The sequence below is a fragment of the Ambystoma mexicanum genome, chromosome 10, assembly GCF_040938575.1.
Source record: "Ambystoma mexicanum isolate Mex_15411 chromosome 10, UKY_AmexF1_1, whole genome shotgun sequence".
Classification (NCBI taxonomy): domain Eukaryota; kingdom Metazoa; phylum Chordata; class Amphibia; order Caudata; family Ambystomatidae; genus Ambystoma; species Ambystoma mexicanum.
This window is the reverse complement of record NC_090932.1, coordinates 1,506,874,886-1,506,891,555: the sequence shown is the minus strand read 5'-3', so window position 1 is coordinate 1,506,891,555 and position 16,670 is coordinate 1,506,874,886. Positions and strand designations below refer to the sequence as shown.

At 48.0% G+C, this 16,670-nt stretch overlaps 1 protein-coding gene across 4 annotated transcripts in view; it reads left to right on the top strand.

Annotated features, from left to right (window-relative positions):
* Window positions 1-16,670, top strand: part of SBNO1 (strawberry notch homolog 1) — a 2,127,865-nt gene that overhangs the window by 1,850,497 nt on the left and 260,698 nt on the right. For all 4 annotated transcript variants that reach the window (XM_069619669.1, XM_069619670.1, XM_069619667.1 and 1 more), the window contains one exon: window positions 4,838-4,914. In XM_069619669.1, the coding sequence (XP_069475770.1) occupies window positions 4,838-4,914 (77 nt within the window). The remainder of the gene's footprint in view (window positions 1-4,837; window positions 4,915-16,670) is intronic.

The window sequence follows — 16,670 nt, the reverse complement described above, 5'->3', positions numbered from 1 at the left end:
TTCCCACAGGTCAGGCAGGGCCAGAGGCGTTTCTCATGCCCCAGAAGGGGCAGAGGGGCCTCTAGAGGCCAACAAACAGCGGCAGCTCTGGGGGTGGCTCTGCCCTCTAACCGGCTTTGATTTCCCCTCCCGCGATTTACCGGTTGGTGGACTGTTAGCAGGACATTGGCCACAGTGGCAGGAGATTATGTCTGATGCCTGGGCCCTGCAGTTGATTTGGTGCATTTGTCTGCCCTTTTTAAGAAACCACTGGACAGAACCCCACTGCCTCCAATCCAAACAGGACAGGCACTCCAGGAAGAACTGAGAGCCCTGTTTTCGAATGGTGCTGTGAAAGAGGTACCTCCCAAATAGAGAAGATCGGTTTGGTATTGCCGGTATTTCCTGGTGCCCAAGAAAGGAGGTGGTCTCGCTGTCATTCTGGACCTCAAGGCTCTCAACAAGTTCCAGAGGAAAGACAAATTCAGGATGGTGTAGTTGAGAGGAATTCTCCATGTTCTGGAACGTGGCTTGTCAATAGACCTACAGGACGCTTATTTCTTCGTGCCAATACATAACAAGCACAGGAAGTTCCTATGGTGCCTCATAGAGGACAAGCACTATCAGTTCAAGGTGCTTCCCTTCGGGTTGATCTCCGCTCCAAGGGTCTTCACCAACCTCATGGTGGTAGTCGCGGCTCACCTCAGGAGATCCGGGGTCCATGTATTTCCGTACCTGGATGACTGGCTTATCCGGGGGAACTCAGCAGGGCAAATCTTGTCTCATCTAGATGACACATGCCTACTACTGTACAGGCTGGGCTTCTCCCTGAACTTGAAGTCCCATTCCTTCCCTCCCAAAGAGAGAGCTGATAACATAGCACAGATGGTACATCCTTCCTCTGCCTCTTAGGTCTCATGGCTTCCTGTATTTTTCTAGTGCCAGAATCCAGACTGCGCATGAGATCCCTTCAGTGGCTCCTAAGGAACCAGTGGTCTCGGTACCTTGGAGCACTCACAGATCCTCTGTCCGACCAAGTGGTCCGTGACCTCGGCTGGGGGGACAACCGCAGCAATCTTATGGTGGGGATACCCTTCTGGCCTCAGACACGAGTGGTCACGGATGTGTCTCTGAAGGGTTGGGGCACTCACTGCGAGGACTTGCATGTGAGTGGTCTTTGGTCAGCGACAGAAGCCAGGTGGCACATCAACAGGCTAGAGTTGTGGGCCATCATGTTATCCCTGTAGGTGTTCGCTCTGTCTATCAAGGGGAAGCATGTCTTGACTAACGGACAACACAGTTGCCATGCACTACCTCAACAAGCAAGGTGGCATGCACTCCTGTCCCCTCTGCATAAAGGCGATGCAGGTGTGGTTCTGGTTACTGGAGAACCGGGTCTCGGCAGTTCATCTAGTGGGGACAGAGAACACCTTGGTGGATTCTCTGAGCAGGCAGAGCACGGTCTGACAGGAGTGGGAAGTATGCCTGGAAGTCCTAAAGGAGTTCTTCTCTCTCTGGGGTACCCCGATAGTGGATCTGTTTGCCACTGAGTCTGGAAGTGCCAACCGTTTTGCTTGAGGGAATTCCCAGTGAAGGGCGGCACTGGGGGATGTATTTCTGGTGGACTGGACCTTCCCTCTCCCCCCCGATTTCCATAATTCCTTGGGTTATTGTGAGGGTTATGATTTTGAGCAACCATGATTTCGAGCAACCATGATTTTAATCGCCCCCGACTGGGCGAGGAGAACATGGTATTCTGATCTCTTGGAGCCGTCCATCTGTCCACCTCACCAGTTTCCTCGGCGTCCGGATCAGATGGGTGGGGGCATTTCACCCAACCCCAGATTTCCAAAACCTACATGGGTGGATCTTGAGAGGATGAGATATGATGACTGGGACCTCTCTGAGGAGGTACTTGTGGTGTTGTTGGCTGCACAGACACCATCTACAAGATAGCTGTATGCGTGCAAGTGGAGAAGATTTGAGGTGTGGTGCAGGGAACGCAAGATTGACCCAATCTCTTCCCCCACCACTACAGTAATTGAGTTTCTTCTGTCACTGGGCTCAGCGTGCCTTCATGTTACCACAGTCGAGGGATATTTGGCGGCCTTGTCTGTGTTCAAAAGGTCCTGGATCAGGGTTCTTTCTACACAACTCTGGCCATGGCCCCATTCCTTAAAGACCTTCACAATAAACTTACGCCAATCCCTATTGTTGTCCCGGATTGGGACCTTAGTCTGGTCTTGCCATACTTGATGGAGGCTCTACTTGCGCCCATGCATTCATGTCTCTTACGGCTGCTGTCCTTCAAAACAGCCTTCTTAGTTGCACTCCTTTCAGCCAGGAGGGTTTTTGAATTGCAGGCATTGTGCTGCAAATCTCGGTTCTACTTTTCTTTCAGGAGAATGTTTCTCTTAAAGTGAGGCCTGAATTCCTCCCTGAAGTAGTTTCTGAATTCTAAGTTTATCAGACAATTTATTTACCTGTATTTTACTCACCTCCACATTCCCGGAAGAGGAAGAGCGGTTTCACCGTCTTGATCCCAGGAGAGCCTTAAGCTTCTATGTCGCTCGACTTCTAAGTTTCGGAAGACCAATCAGTTATTCGTGGCCCATTCTTTTTCCCGTAAAGGGTTGGCTGTGACAAAGCAGACCCTGTTTCGTTGGATTATTCTATGCATAACCGAATGTTATCAGTCAGTGGGCAGGGAACTTGCACACTCCACGAGAGGGGATTTGGCTTCTACAGCTATACAGAGAGGAGTTCCTGTTAGGGACATATGTTGTGCAGCCACATGGCCATCCTTGCACACATTTACCAAGCATTATTCTCTTGATGCACGCAGGGTGATGTACGGTTTGGTAGAGCAGTTTTGCAAAATCTGCTTGCATAGCACTTTCTGACCTCTGTGTCCTAACTGCTTTGGGAATCTATCAGATGAAGAATCTGTGGGAGAAAAGCAATCAATTGAAGGATACATTATTTATTTAATGATCTATCTATGGATTCTTCTCCCGCAGATTCCTCATAGCCCCTCCCATTCATCCGCACTCAGAAAGTTCATGTGGCTCTACAGTTCTGTCCAAGCGCGAAGACATTTAGTAATTGTTCTATGGTGACCACTTCTAACTTGCTAAGCGGTTGTTTTAAAAAAGAAAATGCAAATGAACATTTTACGTCTCTATTCTATGGGGGTCTCTATGTTGGGATATTGATGCCTAACGTCCCTTCCGGAGCCGACGATAGAGCACCCAGAAAGATGGATCGACGGCCGAGTCGAGGTCCACTGCGCCCCCTGTCGAAAACGTTACTGAGCAGCAGAGCTGAGGATATCCACCAGATGAGGATTCTGTGGGAGAATAATCAGTAAAAAGATCATTACGTTAAGTAATTTCTCCTTTTGCATCATTCAGCACCAGGGAATTGTGAACCATCCAGTACTGAATGAGATTAAACACATCATTTACTCTCTTGACATCTGTGGAATAATCACCTGTAAGCTGTATGAAAATGTTCATGTCATCTGCAGAATTAGCATATACAATAACCTGCTCATCTAAAATTTCAAACAGTGGCTTCATAAAAAGATTAAAAAGAATAGGTGTAGGCACTTCACAAGTAAGCTCTACTGGGGAGGCCATGTTAGTTTTGTGGAAGACTCTTGCCCGTTTGACCAGACCCAATCCGCTGCTCTTACAGATAAAGTGTGCCTAACAAACTAATAGGGTAACTGAGTACCTGAGGGGCACATGCTGGCCTACTTGTGACCGCACCATGGCACAAACTCTGAACACTAACATTTTGCTTTCCTGTACCCTACTTAATCACTACTCACCTGCACAGTAGATAAAGTAATATTTTCATGACGTATTTGGTGTGGGTATGCCCATTTTGAATGTTACAATATAATACATGTATCTGACACTGCCCTGCTCCCCTCCTAAGAGTTGCCCTTGACTGCTGTGCCACCCTTACCAGTTGTAAGATTGTTAGGACTTCACAATGTGAATGTAACTGGCCCACACAATGGTCAATAAGGGATCCCTTAAAATGCTGCACAGAAGGCATCCACAATATGAGGAGACGAGCCTTACGACTACTGTCATGCCTACCTTCTGGTGATCAGCAGGGGGTACACAAGTTGCAGAAGCATGTGAATGAAAAGATTGCTTTCCGCACAGGCCTCTGCCACACGTTTGCCTCCTGCAAGGTGCCAGGACAGGGCTGGCAAAGAGGAAAATGAGGGATTGGGGCATTATGAAGCGGTACCTGGCCTAAAGCCGGATCTTTTGATTTTGTCAATTCATTTCTTGTACTTGTACTCTGTAGGCAAGATTTATTTCTGTTGAATAGTGGTTTTGTAACTCTGTACCACCTCAACACTGTTCTGTTTAATTAAATAGACAAGACTGCTTTTACCTGTATAGTGCATTGAAATACCTCCGAATAATACAAGAATTATACTGACAGTGTGTCAATTTTCAGTTGAAGAATGTTTTACAGGCATATCACCATGCTGAGGTGGGCAAGCGAATTAAAGGAATACAAAGAAATATTACCCAAGACCTAAACTGTCTTTGTGTGTATTAAAGGTGTGACAACTACTTAAATAAGGTATCGGACAGATTGTGTGTGGTGTGTGGTCTCAAGTGTTATTAGTTAATTGGTAAGGTAAGTGGTAATGCCTACGGCATAAGGATTTGTTTTTAGCTGAACCTGAAGTTAACCAGTTTTTGGGAACTAAAGCCACTTCAACAGTCAGTTGTCTGTTCTTAACAATTAGCACTTTATTTTTAGATCACTGGAAAAACATGCCTTTGTCTGTTTTCTTCACTGTTTTCATGTTGGTCTTTGACAGGTGCCTGCTGAAGATGTCAAACCTCATTGGAAGGAGCAGTACGACTCTTCTGCCGATACTTGTACCCATGCATATTGGTATGTATATATATATATTTCTGAGGCTTGTGGAATCTGCTTAGATCACATGCTGTGCATAGGCAGACATCTAGTGGAAGCTGAAGAGTATTAGTTTGTTTTTCGAAACTCGAAAAAGGGCGTCGACACAGGGCGTGCCAGTAATACTATCCCTTGTGTGACGTCCACTGTACCCATGATCCCTCACGCGTCTAGGACCCTCAGATTGTTTTTTTCCGCCATTCTGGTCAGAAGCATTTCGCGGAGTTCCCTGGCCTAAGCCATACTTTTGCTAAATATTGTTAAATGTACCCATTCCTCCACCCCAACGCCGAGTCACCGAATTTCCACACTCGATGCCGGCCCGGAGAAGAATTCGACCGTCGACAGCTGCACGACGGATTTGGGCCTAGGAAGGCCTCTGGCCTCGGCCCGGGCCTAGGAAGGCCTCTGGCCTCGGCCCGGGCCTTGGAAGGCCGCTGGCCTCGGCCCTGCAAGTAGGGAGAGTGGGGGGTGGACATGCTCTACACTCTTTTGGTATATAGGTACAGTCTTATATATTCCTACACTTACAAGCTTGCTGCCACAAGGTGCGTATGGAGGGTACCCCTTTCCAATTCTGCCCCAAGTGCAACCGCAAATACCCTTGGGTGGACAGGCACGCCACGTGCAATCTCTGCTTGCCGAGGGACCATCCCGAGGCGAACTGCAGAGCGTGTAGTAGGTTTAAACCCAAAACACTTAAGGACAGTTCGATCAAGCGTTGGGCCCACCACACCAGGCGTCAAGAGGCCATGGCAGCAGAGGGCGCCTTCAGCGATGGCAGCGACGCCGTGCTTTCGGACGGCGAGGGCATTATGGCGTCAAAAGACAGCCGAGCGCAAGTCCCTGACCTCGGAAGGTCTTCTGACAGGGCGGCTATGGGGAAGACCGCCGGCGACACAAGCGCTTCCCACAGCACTTACACAAAACACATGAAGTCCAACCGGGACTCGACGCGCAGGTCGAGTTCTCGGAAAGAGGCACATAGAGAACGGTCCGAATCGGCGTCCTCTGGGCGTTCTCGATCAAGATCGCCGCATGACTCCAGGCAATCATCCACTGTTGCCAAGAGTGCCTTGCTCCCCAAGGTAACGGAAGTTCGATCGTCGGAGGACGAAGCCGACTTCCAACCTCAGACCGCACTCCAGGAGTCGGCACCCGCAGACCGCGTTACAGCGGCTCCCGAACCCCTACCTCCACACTCAAAGGATAGGCACACTAACCCCGAACCTCCAGGCCCGGCGTCGAAAGGCTCCGTAGGGGCGAAACAACAGGGAAAACACTCTTCCACCCACAGGGAGGGGGAAAAACAACAAAGGAAGCAGCCTCTGCCTACTTCCACACCTTTAAGACACTCCACTCCTCAGAAACAGACAGACAAGTCCAAGTCTTCTGCTATCACAAAGACCCCATCTCAGACCACCAAGTCTAGTCAGGATAAGTCAGAGAAACTTCCAGAAAGAGTCGCCCCCAGTTCTAGAGGATGGTCTAGTGATGACATAGACAGGGTCATGTCAAGGATGTCATCATTGGCAGATTTTTACGCAAAAAACCCTGAACGCTTTCTCTCTTATACTCCCGACGGGTCAGCACCCTCAGGCTCTAAGGATCCCATACCTCCAAGTAAAAAGTCCCGGTTTGAAACACCAACACGGTCTTCGGACCCCTTCTATGTACAGCCCTACTCTCAGTATTTAGGAGAGACATCCTTTTGTGAGGATCCAGATTTAGGCATGTTGGGAGAACAAACTGGTACGGGCTACTATGGGGATGATGAGGACCAAGAAGAGGATGAGGACGACCCGGAAACCTGCAGAGTAGATTCCCCGGTAGAGAAGGAACCCCCGGTTACCGACTCCCTTGTCGACAACCAACCCCTCCTGAATGAAGTTCTGTCTCGAGCAGCTGAACATTTCCACATTGACACCCAGGATGCTTAAGAGGAGAGGGACTTCGCCCAAGAGTTAGTGTGAGAAAGGAGGCCTGTTGCGCAGGCCATCCCTATCCTGAAGTCTATTCAGAGGAGAATAGACCCTTCACTCGTAAATCCTAACCTCACCAGAGCAGTGAACCCCAGGATTGAGAAACTTTTCAGGGCAGCCCAATCAGACCCAATATATATAAGGGGGCATCTGAAGCCGGACTCCCTAGTTGTTACAAACACCCGTAAGAGGGCTGGAACACCCTTGTCATCGTCCGAAGCTCCTCCCGACAAGGAGAGCAAGAAACTGTATGGCTTGGGCAGGAAAGTAGCCTCCACTGCCGCCTACCAGGCAAGGATTGCCAACTCCACCTCCTTGTTGGCCAGCTACAACTGCCATCAATGGGAAGAAGTCGCGACACTCATAGACTCCGCCACAGAACCCTTAAAGAGCCAGTTGGCACGAGTTTCGACAGAGGGAAGAGCTGTGTCTGGTTGCATTCTAAAGGCAACCTTTGATGCCTCGGATAACGCCGGCAGATTGATAGCAGAAGGAACTGTTATCAAGAGACACACTTGGTTAAGGCAGTCTGGATTCAAAGCTGAAACCCAAGCATCATTGTTGGATAAACCGGTGGAGCCGGATCTGTTGTTTGGTAAGGCGGTCGAGGACACGCTGAAAAATGCCAAGGACGAGTATGAAACACTCAAATCCCTAGGCCAACTAACCAATAAACCCCCTAATCAGAGAGGGAATGGCAATTTTCCTCGCCCATGCGGCCAAAATTCCCAGAGAGGATCTAACTATTCCCAGGGGCAGGGTACACCGTGGAGCAATAATAACCAACAGTCTACCCCGGGTTACGGCAGGGGTAATAAAAGAGGACATGGGAAAGGTAGAGGCAGCCCCAGTAGAGGAGGTGGCACGCCTCCACCAAAACAGTGACGCTCAGTTCAGGGTCCCTTCTCACGCAACCCCAGTAGGGGGACGCATTTCCAACTTCACCCAAGCTTGGGAAGGGATCACATCAGACAGATGGGTGCTGTCCACAGTATCCGCAGGGTACTGCATAGAACTGTTAGAGCGTCCCCGAAACCATCCTCCACGACAAAGAATGCATTCTTTGGACCACCAGAAGATCCTCTTCGAGGAGATTGTCAATCTGCTAGCAAAGGACGCGATAGAACTCGTCCCGGGACACCAGGTAAACAAGGGTATTTATTCAACTTACTTCCTTGTGCCAAAAAAAGATTTGACAATGCGCCCAGTATTGGACTTACGGCCTGCAAACAAGTATGTCAAGCCCCAAAAGTTTCGCATGACTACTCTCCAGGAGGTAATCCCCCTCCTAAAAAAGGGGGGATTACATCGCAACATTGGACATGAAAGATGCCTATTTTTATATTTCCATGTTCCCAGCGCACAGAAAGTACTTGCGTTTCAAGGTGGACAGTCGGCACTACCAGTTCAAGGTACTGCCCTTCGGGATAGCTTCGGCTCCAAGGGTATTCACCAAGGTACTGGCGGTGGCGGCAGCACACCTACGCAGGGAGGCAATCCCGGTGTACCCTTACCTGGACGACTGGCTCATCACTGGGGAGACCCCAGTAATTTGCAGAGCAAACATTCAAAGGACAATCGACCTCCTCTTCGAATTGGGCTTCTCAATAAATGAGAAAAAATCAAGTCTTGTGCCAAGCACATCCAAACAGTTCCTAGGAGCTATCCTAGACACTCAAGAGGGGTTGACCTTTCCTTCCGAGGAAAGAATTTGGAATATACTGCTGCAAATTCCGCAATATCAGTCCGGTCACCAGATAACGGTACGCAAAGCAATGCGTTTGCTGGGCATGATGGCGTCATGTATTTACCTGGTCCCCCACCCGCGCCTGCGCATGCGTCCCATGCAAGAATGGTTGGCGAAACAGTGGTCTCAGGCAAGTGGTCATTGGGACAATCTAGTGGTCGTTTCGCCAACACTTGTACAAAGCCTTCACTGGTGGACAAGAGAGAATCTGTCCAAGGGGAAACCCTTTTACGATCCCGAGATACAGGCGGTAGTCACAACCGATGCATGCCTGACGGGGTGGGGAGCTCACCATCTCCACCACACAGCTCAGGGTCTCTGGTCGCACTCAGTGGGCAAGAATCACATCAACCTGTTAGAGCTTCTGGCAGTATTCAGAGCACTTCAAGCGTTCGAGCCCTACCTGTTAAATCTGTCAGTGCAAATCCGGACGGACAGCACTACAGCCATGTTCTACCTGAACAAGCAAGGAAGGACTCGGTCGCCAAATCTGTCCAAGCTTGCCCAGAAAATCTGGATATGGGCACTCAGACGGAACATCTTCCTGTCATCGCAACATGTTCCAGGGGATCTCCATTCCCTAGCGGATGCTCTGAGCAGAGACCCCCTCCCAGAGGAACACGAATGGTGTCTACACAGAGAAGTTGTAGAAGATATCTTCTCTCAGTGGGGTTTCCCCACTATAGACCTATAAGCCACAAGCAAACAGACAATGCCCAGGATTTGCATCCAGGTTCCCCCAACCAGACTCCCAGGGGAACGCCCTGTGGATGAACTGGTCAGGGATGTTTGCGTACGCTTTTCCACCAACTCCTCTAATCAGGAAGGTGGTCAACAAGATGAACAGAGAATCGATGACGCTTGTCCTAGTTGCTCCCATGTGGGCAAGACAACCGTGGTTCCCACACTTACGCAGATTGGCGGTGTGCGAACCCATCAAACTTCCGGCCTGGTACAACCTACTGTCCCAGCACCAAGGTCAAACAGTGCATCCTCAACCCAACTCAATGAACCTGGCAGCATGGCTTCGGACATCTCAATTTACCACAGAGGTGTATGGACATCCTAAAGGAATCTAGGAAACCTAACACGAGGCATTGCTACTTTGACAAATGGAAGAGATTCGTTATCTGGTGCCATAATAAACAAATCAACCCAGTTGATTGCACTCCTTCCACTATTGTTACATACATGCTCCACCTGCTGGACGCAGGACTATTTTTTAACTCACTGAAGGTACACCTGGCAGCCCTGTCAGCGTACACCACTTCCCATAACAAGGTGTCGTGGTGGAAAGTACCAGTAGTTAAAGCCTTCATGGAAGGAGTAAAGAGAATTCACCCTCCTATTTCAAACCCACCACCAGGATGGGACCTTAACGTGGTGCTATCTAAGCTCATGGGCCCCCCATTCAAGCCCATGCACAAAAGCAGTCTCAAACACCTGACTTACAAAACGGCCTTCTTAGTAGCAATTACATCTATAAGAAGAGTCAGTGAAATTCAGGCTCTGTCAGTGCAAGGTCCCTTCTTTACTGTCCATAAAGATAAACTGGTTTTACGCACGCACCCTAGGTTCTCACCTAAGTTTATTTCAAAATTCCACTTGAACCAGTCCATCAAGCTTCCGGCTTTCTTCCAAGACCCACAAAGCTCGGCTGAGGTGAAACTGCACACACTAGATGTGCGTAGGGCGGTCCTCTACTATGTAAACAAGACCAGACCGCTAAGGAAAACAGACTGTTTGTCTCCATAGCTACAGGCAGAGAGGGGGACCGCGTCTCGAAAAAGGTGCCATCTCTAAGTGGATTATTAACTGTATCCAGCTGTGTTACTCACTTTCTGAAAAAACTCTGCCTTTCACGCCTAGGGCCCACTCTACAAGAGGCATTGGGGCCACTCTGGCTTTCATTGCAAATGTACCCCTTGACACCATTTGCAAAGCAGCTACTTGGAGCTCTATTCACACTTTTACTCAGCACTACTGCATTGACACTCATTCCAAGACTGATACACAAGTGGGACAAGCGGTTCTAAGACATTTATTTGCTCATGACCCTTCTCACATCCCACCTCCTTCAGGGGACTGAATTGAGTCCTAGGGGACTCAATGGGAATGGGGATCATGGAAACACCGGCATCTCGTAATGCGGCCGTCGTTTCCTCGTCCGCCTGCAGTAGTCGGAACATCACCTCCCGCCTGCAGTAGTCGGGATCAGGCGGTCCGGAAACAATGTGGCGGCGGGTTTACCGCCACCGTTATTTCCGGACCGCCTGATTTGTAATGAGGCCCAATGTCTTTAAAAAGTCAGGCAAGTGCCCCACCAAACATATTTTTGGGGGAAATTTGCTAAATGGTTCAAAAGTTATTATGAAAACAATAAAAGTGTTTTTTGCCTACTCCCATTTATTTCCCCACAGAGAAAATGGTGCTTCTATTGAACAATCATAGCAAGAAAAGCACTTGACTGGTTTGTACCAAATTGCATACAAATTGGGCTAAAGGCATTACAGATATTCCTTTTTTGGTTTGGTGTAAATCGGCTCAGTAGTTTTTTAAAAATAATTGACAGAAACACGGTGTCCCCAGTCAAAAAGGATACTTTTCCTATGGTGCATAGCCACTCAGAGTGTTTTCGGAAATGCAAATCTGGCATTTTTTTTGGGGCGTGCCCATTTTGTGTTTAATTTTTACCGTGGGAATCATGCACGCTCGGAAAGAAAATGCATTGCACGAACTGGCAGGTGAAAGGGGGATAACAAGCGAGGGTTACAGAAGATTTGCACTGTGGCAGGGATGTTGGTGGGTTGGCCTAGAAAGGAGGAGGAGGGGTTCACATGTAGAGTGTAGAATGGGGTAAGGCTTTTAAATTGTCAAGCGTTTTCCTATTACTGCGGTAGTCTGCAAACAATACCTTACCACTGGAATGATTACAGTGGTAATACAAGGTGAATTAAAAATGACAGTGGAATGTTTCAAATTGATTCTTTCCTCCCGCTGATTCCTCACCTATGATATCCCTATCCCACACAGCTAATCTTCTGAAACGTTTCTGCTACCAGGGAGCACCAAGCGGCTTTATGTCTGCTCTGTCTGACTTCTCTATGCGCCCCTCGTCGAATAGGAAGTTGGGGCTTGTATATATATATATATATATAGCTGCACCGTGACCTCAGTTCCTTGTTTCCATTCAATCTGTATGCTAATTGGGAACCCGCTCGTCAAGCTTATATTTTTCTACGGCATGCCTCCTTTGTCTAAGGCAGTGGTTTTCAAATTATTTTCGCCTGGGGCCCCCCAAAAATGCATAGTTCCACTACTTCTTTACAAACACTTCGACCACTGGAAATGGTCAGTAAATACAAATGGCTATGAACTATCGCACACCGTCACTGCACCCTACTCTCAGTATATAGTGCCTGAGCTCCCCCACCTGCTCCCATCGCAGTGCACAGCACCAGCTGCACAGGTCCAACTCGTTCTGATAAAGGACCCCCAGACCACATACCTAGGGGTCCCTTTCATCTTTTAGGTGAACAATCTCCAGAGAGAAACCCATTGAAGAAAGCTCTTTCTTGTTTTTAAACCTTCAGTGAAGGGGCATCATTATTTCACCCAGATATGCCAAAGCAACCGAGCGTAGCGAGGGAGTCTGAGCCAATCCAGGTGGGGGTTCTCTTTGCCCCCCCCCCCCCCCTGGGAATTTATTTAAAATAATGGGTTAAAATGTTGCATTTTAAAGCATAATTTTAAAAAACATTGGGTAAAAAGTGAAACGGGTATTTTTTTTTGATAGATGATAGATGTCCAGTAAAAAGATACCATCCCTGTCCCGTGGGCCTCACAGCACCTAAAAAACAAACACACATACACACACACACATGCACGGGAAACGCATGCTCATTTTTACTGGACATCTATTATAGATGTCAAGTAGAAAAATACCATCACTGTACCCAGTGCTTTAAGTGGGCCTGGGTCGGGCCCCGGCGGTCTCCAAAAAGTGGGGGTGAGCCCCAGTCCCACCACACCACGGCAGGACACCTTATCCTGCCGTAGCCGCAACAGTAGATGCGCCCACTATGATCAAGTCAGGCTGTGACTGACAGAAGTGCCAGCTAGCCACAGCATCGCCCAAACAGGAAGTTGCAGTTTGAGACACTCTGGCTGGCACTTCTGCCAGTCACAGCTGCAGGAAACGTGTCAGACACATTGACATGTTTGGTTCGTTTGTGTTTCTTAAGCAGAAACCAATGCATAGGTGCTTGTGTGAAGAAAGATGGCATGGCGTGTTTACTCGTTTGCCAACAAAGAATGCATTGTGTAAAAGTCAAAGATAGTCAGCTTTATTGCAAAAATTAACTCTGCGAGACGAAATTAAACCTGCGTTCAGCGGCAATACGTGCCTATTGTTCACGAATGACGACCCAAATTAGTTTTCTTCAGCCGTGGGGAAATTGAGCCCAGTTCTAGAGGTACCCAACGGTTGCACTGGCATACAAAATGCTCTAAAAAAAACATGTTACTGGTCATCTTTTTTTTTCTTCTATGTATGGGTTGGGTGAGATAATGAGTTGTATTTTTTTTTTTGTAAAAATGTGTTGGCATGGTGGGTTGGTACAAGGTGCTACATGCTGGGATGAATTCCAGTTTGTATGTCCCAGGAGAGGGCCTGTCCTCTCGAAATTGTACATTTCCCCTTTCAATTGCAGCTGTTGTAAATTCAAGCAATGTCCTAATGCGCCACTCCCTCCAGTTCGCCTGAGTCTGTTAAGAGAGCGGCAGGATCCCATATTCAAATGAGTTGCGAAAATAAACATTCACGAGGCAGGCCCACCGAGGACATTCTGCCAGTCGTTTTAAATGCTTGCAGGGGAAGGGGAACCAAGTAAAATATGCAGGACAAATTGGAAGTTGTTCAATACTTGGCCTTTCTGGACTGTCATTGCAGAGATGTATTGTGTGGTTTGTAACAAACACATTCAACAAAAGCAACCTTGAAGCTAGAACACAAGCTTTGAGCTGGAATAATATCGTAGCGGGGAGATCCCCCTTGGGGACCCCCACCTCCTGTAGCCAGTATAACACACACACATGATGAAATAACCACAGACAACTTTTGTAAGGTTCTTTGGAATATAGAAGGTCACTGGTTTATTTGGAGCAAACAATAAACTTGGGACGGTCCCAGCCACATCTTACATACAGTCAGTTACTACGAGGCGAACACTGGTTACTACCAGTAGGACACTGTCCCATATATGCCACTGGCACAAGCTGACAACCCTTCTGGTTACTACCAGGAGAACACTGGTTACTACCAGTAGGACACTGTCCTATATATGCCACAGGCACAAGCTGCAACGCTTCTGGTTACTACCAGGGGAACACCGGTTACTACCAGTAGGACACTTAGGGGCACTGATAAGGAGGTTGCTGGCCTAAAGCCCTAAGGGCGTCCGCCCTGTGTTTGTAAAGAATTGTAAAAAAAAAAACAAAAGTCACTGACATAGCAGCACCAAACTTCCTCTCACGACCCCTCTTACAGCACCATTGTAGCCACAGCCACAGTCTCACCTCGCAGTGTTTCGATGGCGGCTGTCCGGTTGTTGGGGACAAGGCAGGATGACTGTGGACGTCTGGAAGTGCCTCGGAGCGATACCAGTGTTTGAACATTACCCCCAAGGGAACAGAACAGCTCTCCGCCATGGGGCGAGAGTGAGCCAGAGGCCGAAGCAGTTCACAGCAAGCACCTATACGTGGGCGTAATTTTAGGGGGGGGGGGACAGAGGAGTTTGTCCACCCCAACTTTCATGGCACAACATTTTGTTCCGATTCATTTGGCTGGGGCACCTTTTCTTCAGATGTTATGACCCTCCCCCCCCCCCCAACATTTTCAGCAAAGTTACTCCACTGCGGCTATACAAGTGAGATGGATAGTCTGCTCTGAGCAGTGGTACTGCTGAGACCCATGAGAAAGGGGTGGGAGTCAGAGAAACCCAATTACTAACACCAGAGCTAAAATTGGGGGATCCCTGATATGGAAGGCATATGAACCTGTGACTTCAGCGCACCAGGGCGAGGCGCTCCAAATAACTACGTAACCTTTCGGAGTAGCAAGAAAAGGCCGACTTTCCAAATGTGCCGCAAAATTTAAAACATGTGACTGTGTTTGGTTTAATATTAAATACAAAACATACTTTTAAAAAAAATTAAAGCAGAGCATTGTTGAAAGCCAAACGGAGGTTAAGAGTGGAGATGAGTGCAAGTGAGTCGTGAATATTTGGCCAGGATGTTATGTGGCAAGAGTCTTTGCAATCCTGGAGACTGCACCTCACAGGATGGGCCTCCAAAGCGATTTTAAAGTGCAATGATAACATATCTTTGTGTGCACCACTGCCATAGAAGTGATTTGAAGTGGAATTGATGTACAGTGTGGAGGTTGGAAAAGAAGCAGCATGAAATAAATTATACAATTTTTAAACTATTATTAAACTATTATTTTGTACATTTCCTTTGAGCGACATTCAGCTGCCAGCTATGCCCTCTCTGAGCTCCGCCTCCTTCTTTGGGCCACGTTAACCAAATGTTAAAATACGCCCGTCATGCAATTTTAAGCTATTTTGGGGCCCCGGGCACGGACCTCTTTGGGGCCCCCCTCCACCCTGAATAAAGGGATCCAGAATATGTGGTTGCGCCACCCTCATCAAGATCACAACCCATCGTTTTGATATGCTGCCTCGCAGCGATCAAAATAAGAACTGATAGTAGTATACAGCCCCCTTACCCTCTTCATGAGGAAGATACACCGACCATAGTATAAATGCAGGACACAGATCGTATGAAAAAGGTCCACATAATCCAGAATAGACTGATGGGTCAGATTGGCTGCCTCACAGAATGCAAACGTGCCCAGGCATGGATACAGGAGACCAACTGGATGAAAGGAGAAAATTACACATGCAGTAGCATATATAGTGGGTGAAAATTAGAAGCTAGCCGGAAGGTGTCCATATCAAGACGGACTGAGAGTAGTGTTGCCATTAGAGAGCAAAGGAACAAGTGTTTGTGGTGTGTAATATATTAATGTACACTAATATAGAGGAAGCAACACTTGTGCCAGTGAAAACATGTGTGGCTTTTTTGAAGATCATACACTGAGAACAAAATCACTATAAAGGGCAACAATTGTGAAAGGTCTAGGGCTGGCAATTTTGACAAATTAGGCAATACGAGATTAAATGAAATGCCCAGGACCACACATTGGTTAAGAGGTGCTGTTGGGATTTGGATCATATCAAAATGAAGGAGGTAACCTTACATAGATGCATTGGGATTTAAACCCACTCTGCAATTTCTGAACTTTACCACTTTATTTTCCAGTTCTTACCATGACCTAAAATAATCCCATTTTAAAGAAAACAAAGAACAGAACACAACATTGCCATTTTAAAAATGTTATAGAAGCGGACTATGTAAAATTGAATGATTCTAGATTCATTGGGCCTCATTACGACCCAGGCGGTAGAGGGTTAACGGCGCCGGTGGAGTCTACCGCCTCATTACATGGTCTGCTGCGGGTCCCGCTAAGGACGTCTGGTAAAACCAGGCGTCCTTAGCAGGACCCTCAAGCAGACCAGGATGCGAACAACGGGCCCGTCATTAACAGGCCCGTTGTTAACATCCTCCCCATTCCCATTGAGCCCTATGGGTGCTCAAATGGGAATGGAGATGTACTGGGTCCAGGGCCCGGGAAAGGGAATTACGGGGCCCTCCAAGGTCGGAATGGGCCGGTAATTCCCCATTCCAGGAACCCGGACCCGGTACCCTTATGGGGGTAGCGATGCCACTAATAGCGGCATGGCTACCTCCATACTCGTAATGAGGCCCATTGTCTCCATCATCTAGAGTATTTAAGTATCACCATGCTAATTGAGGTGATCTTAAAAGATGTTTGCCCTCACAAGTTTGTCGTTATGCTGCCGATAGTACAGCCAAGGGCTCAC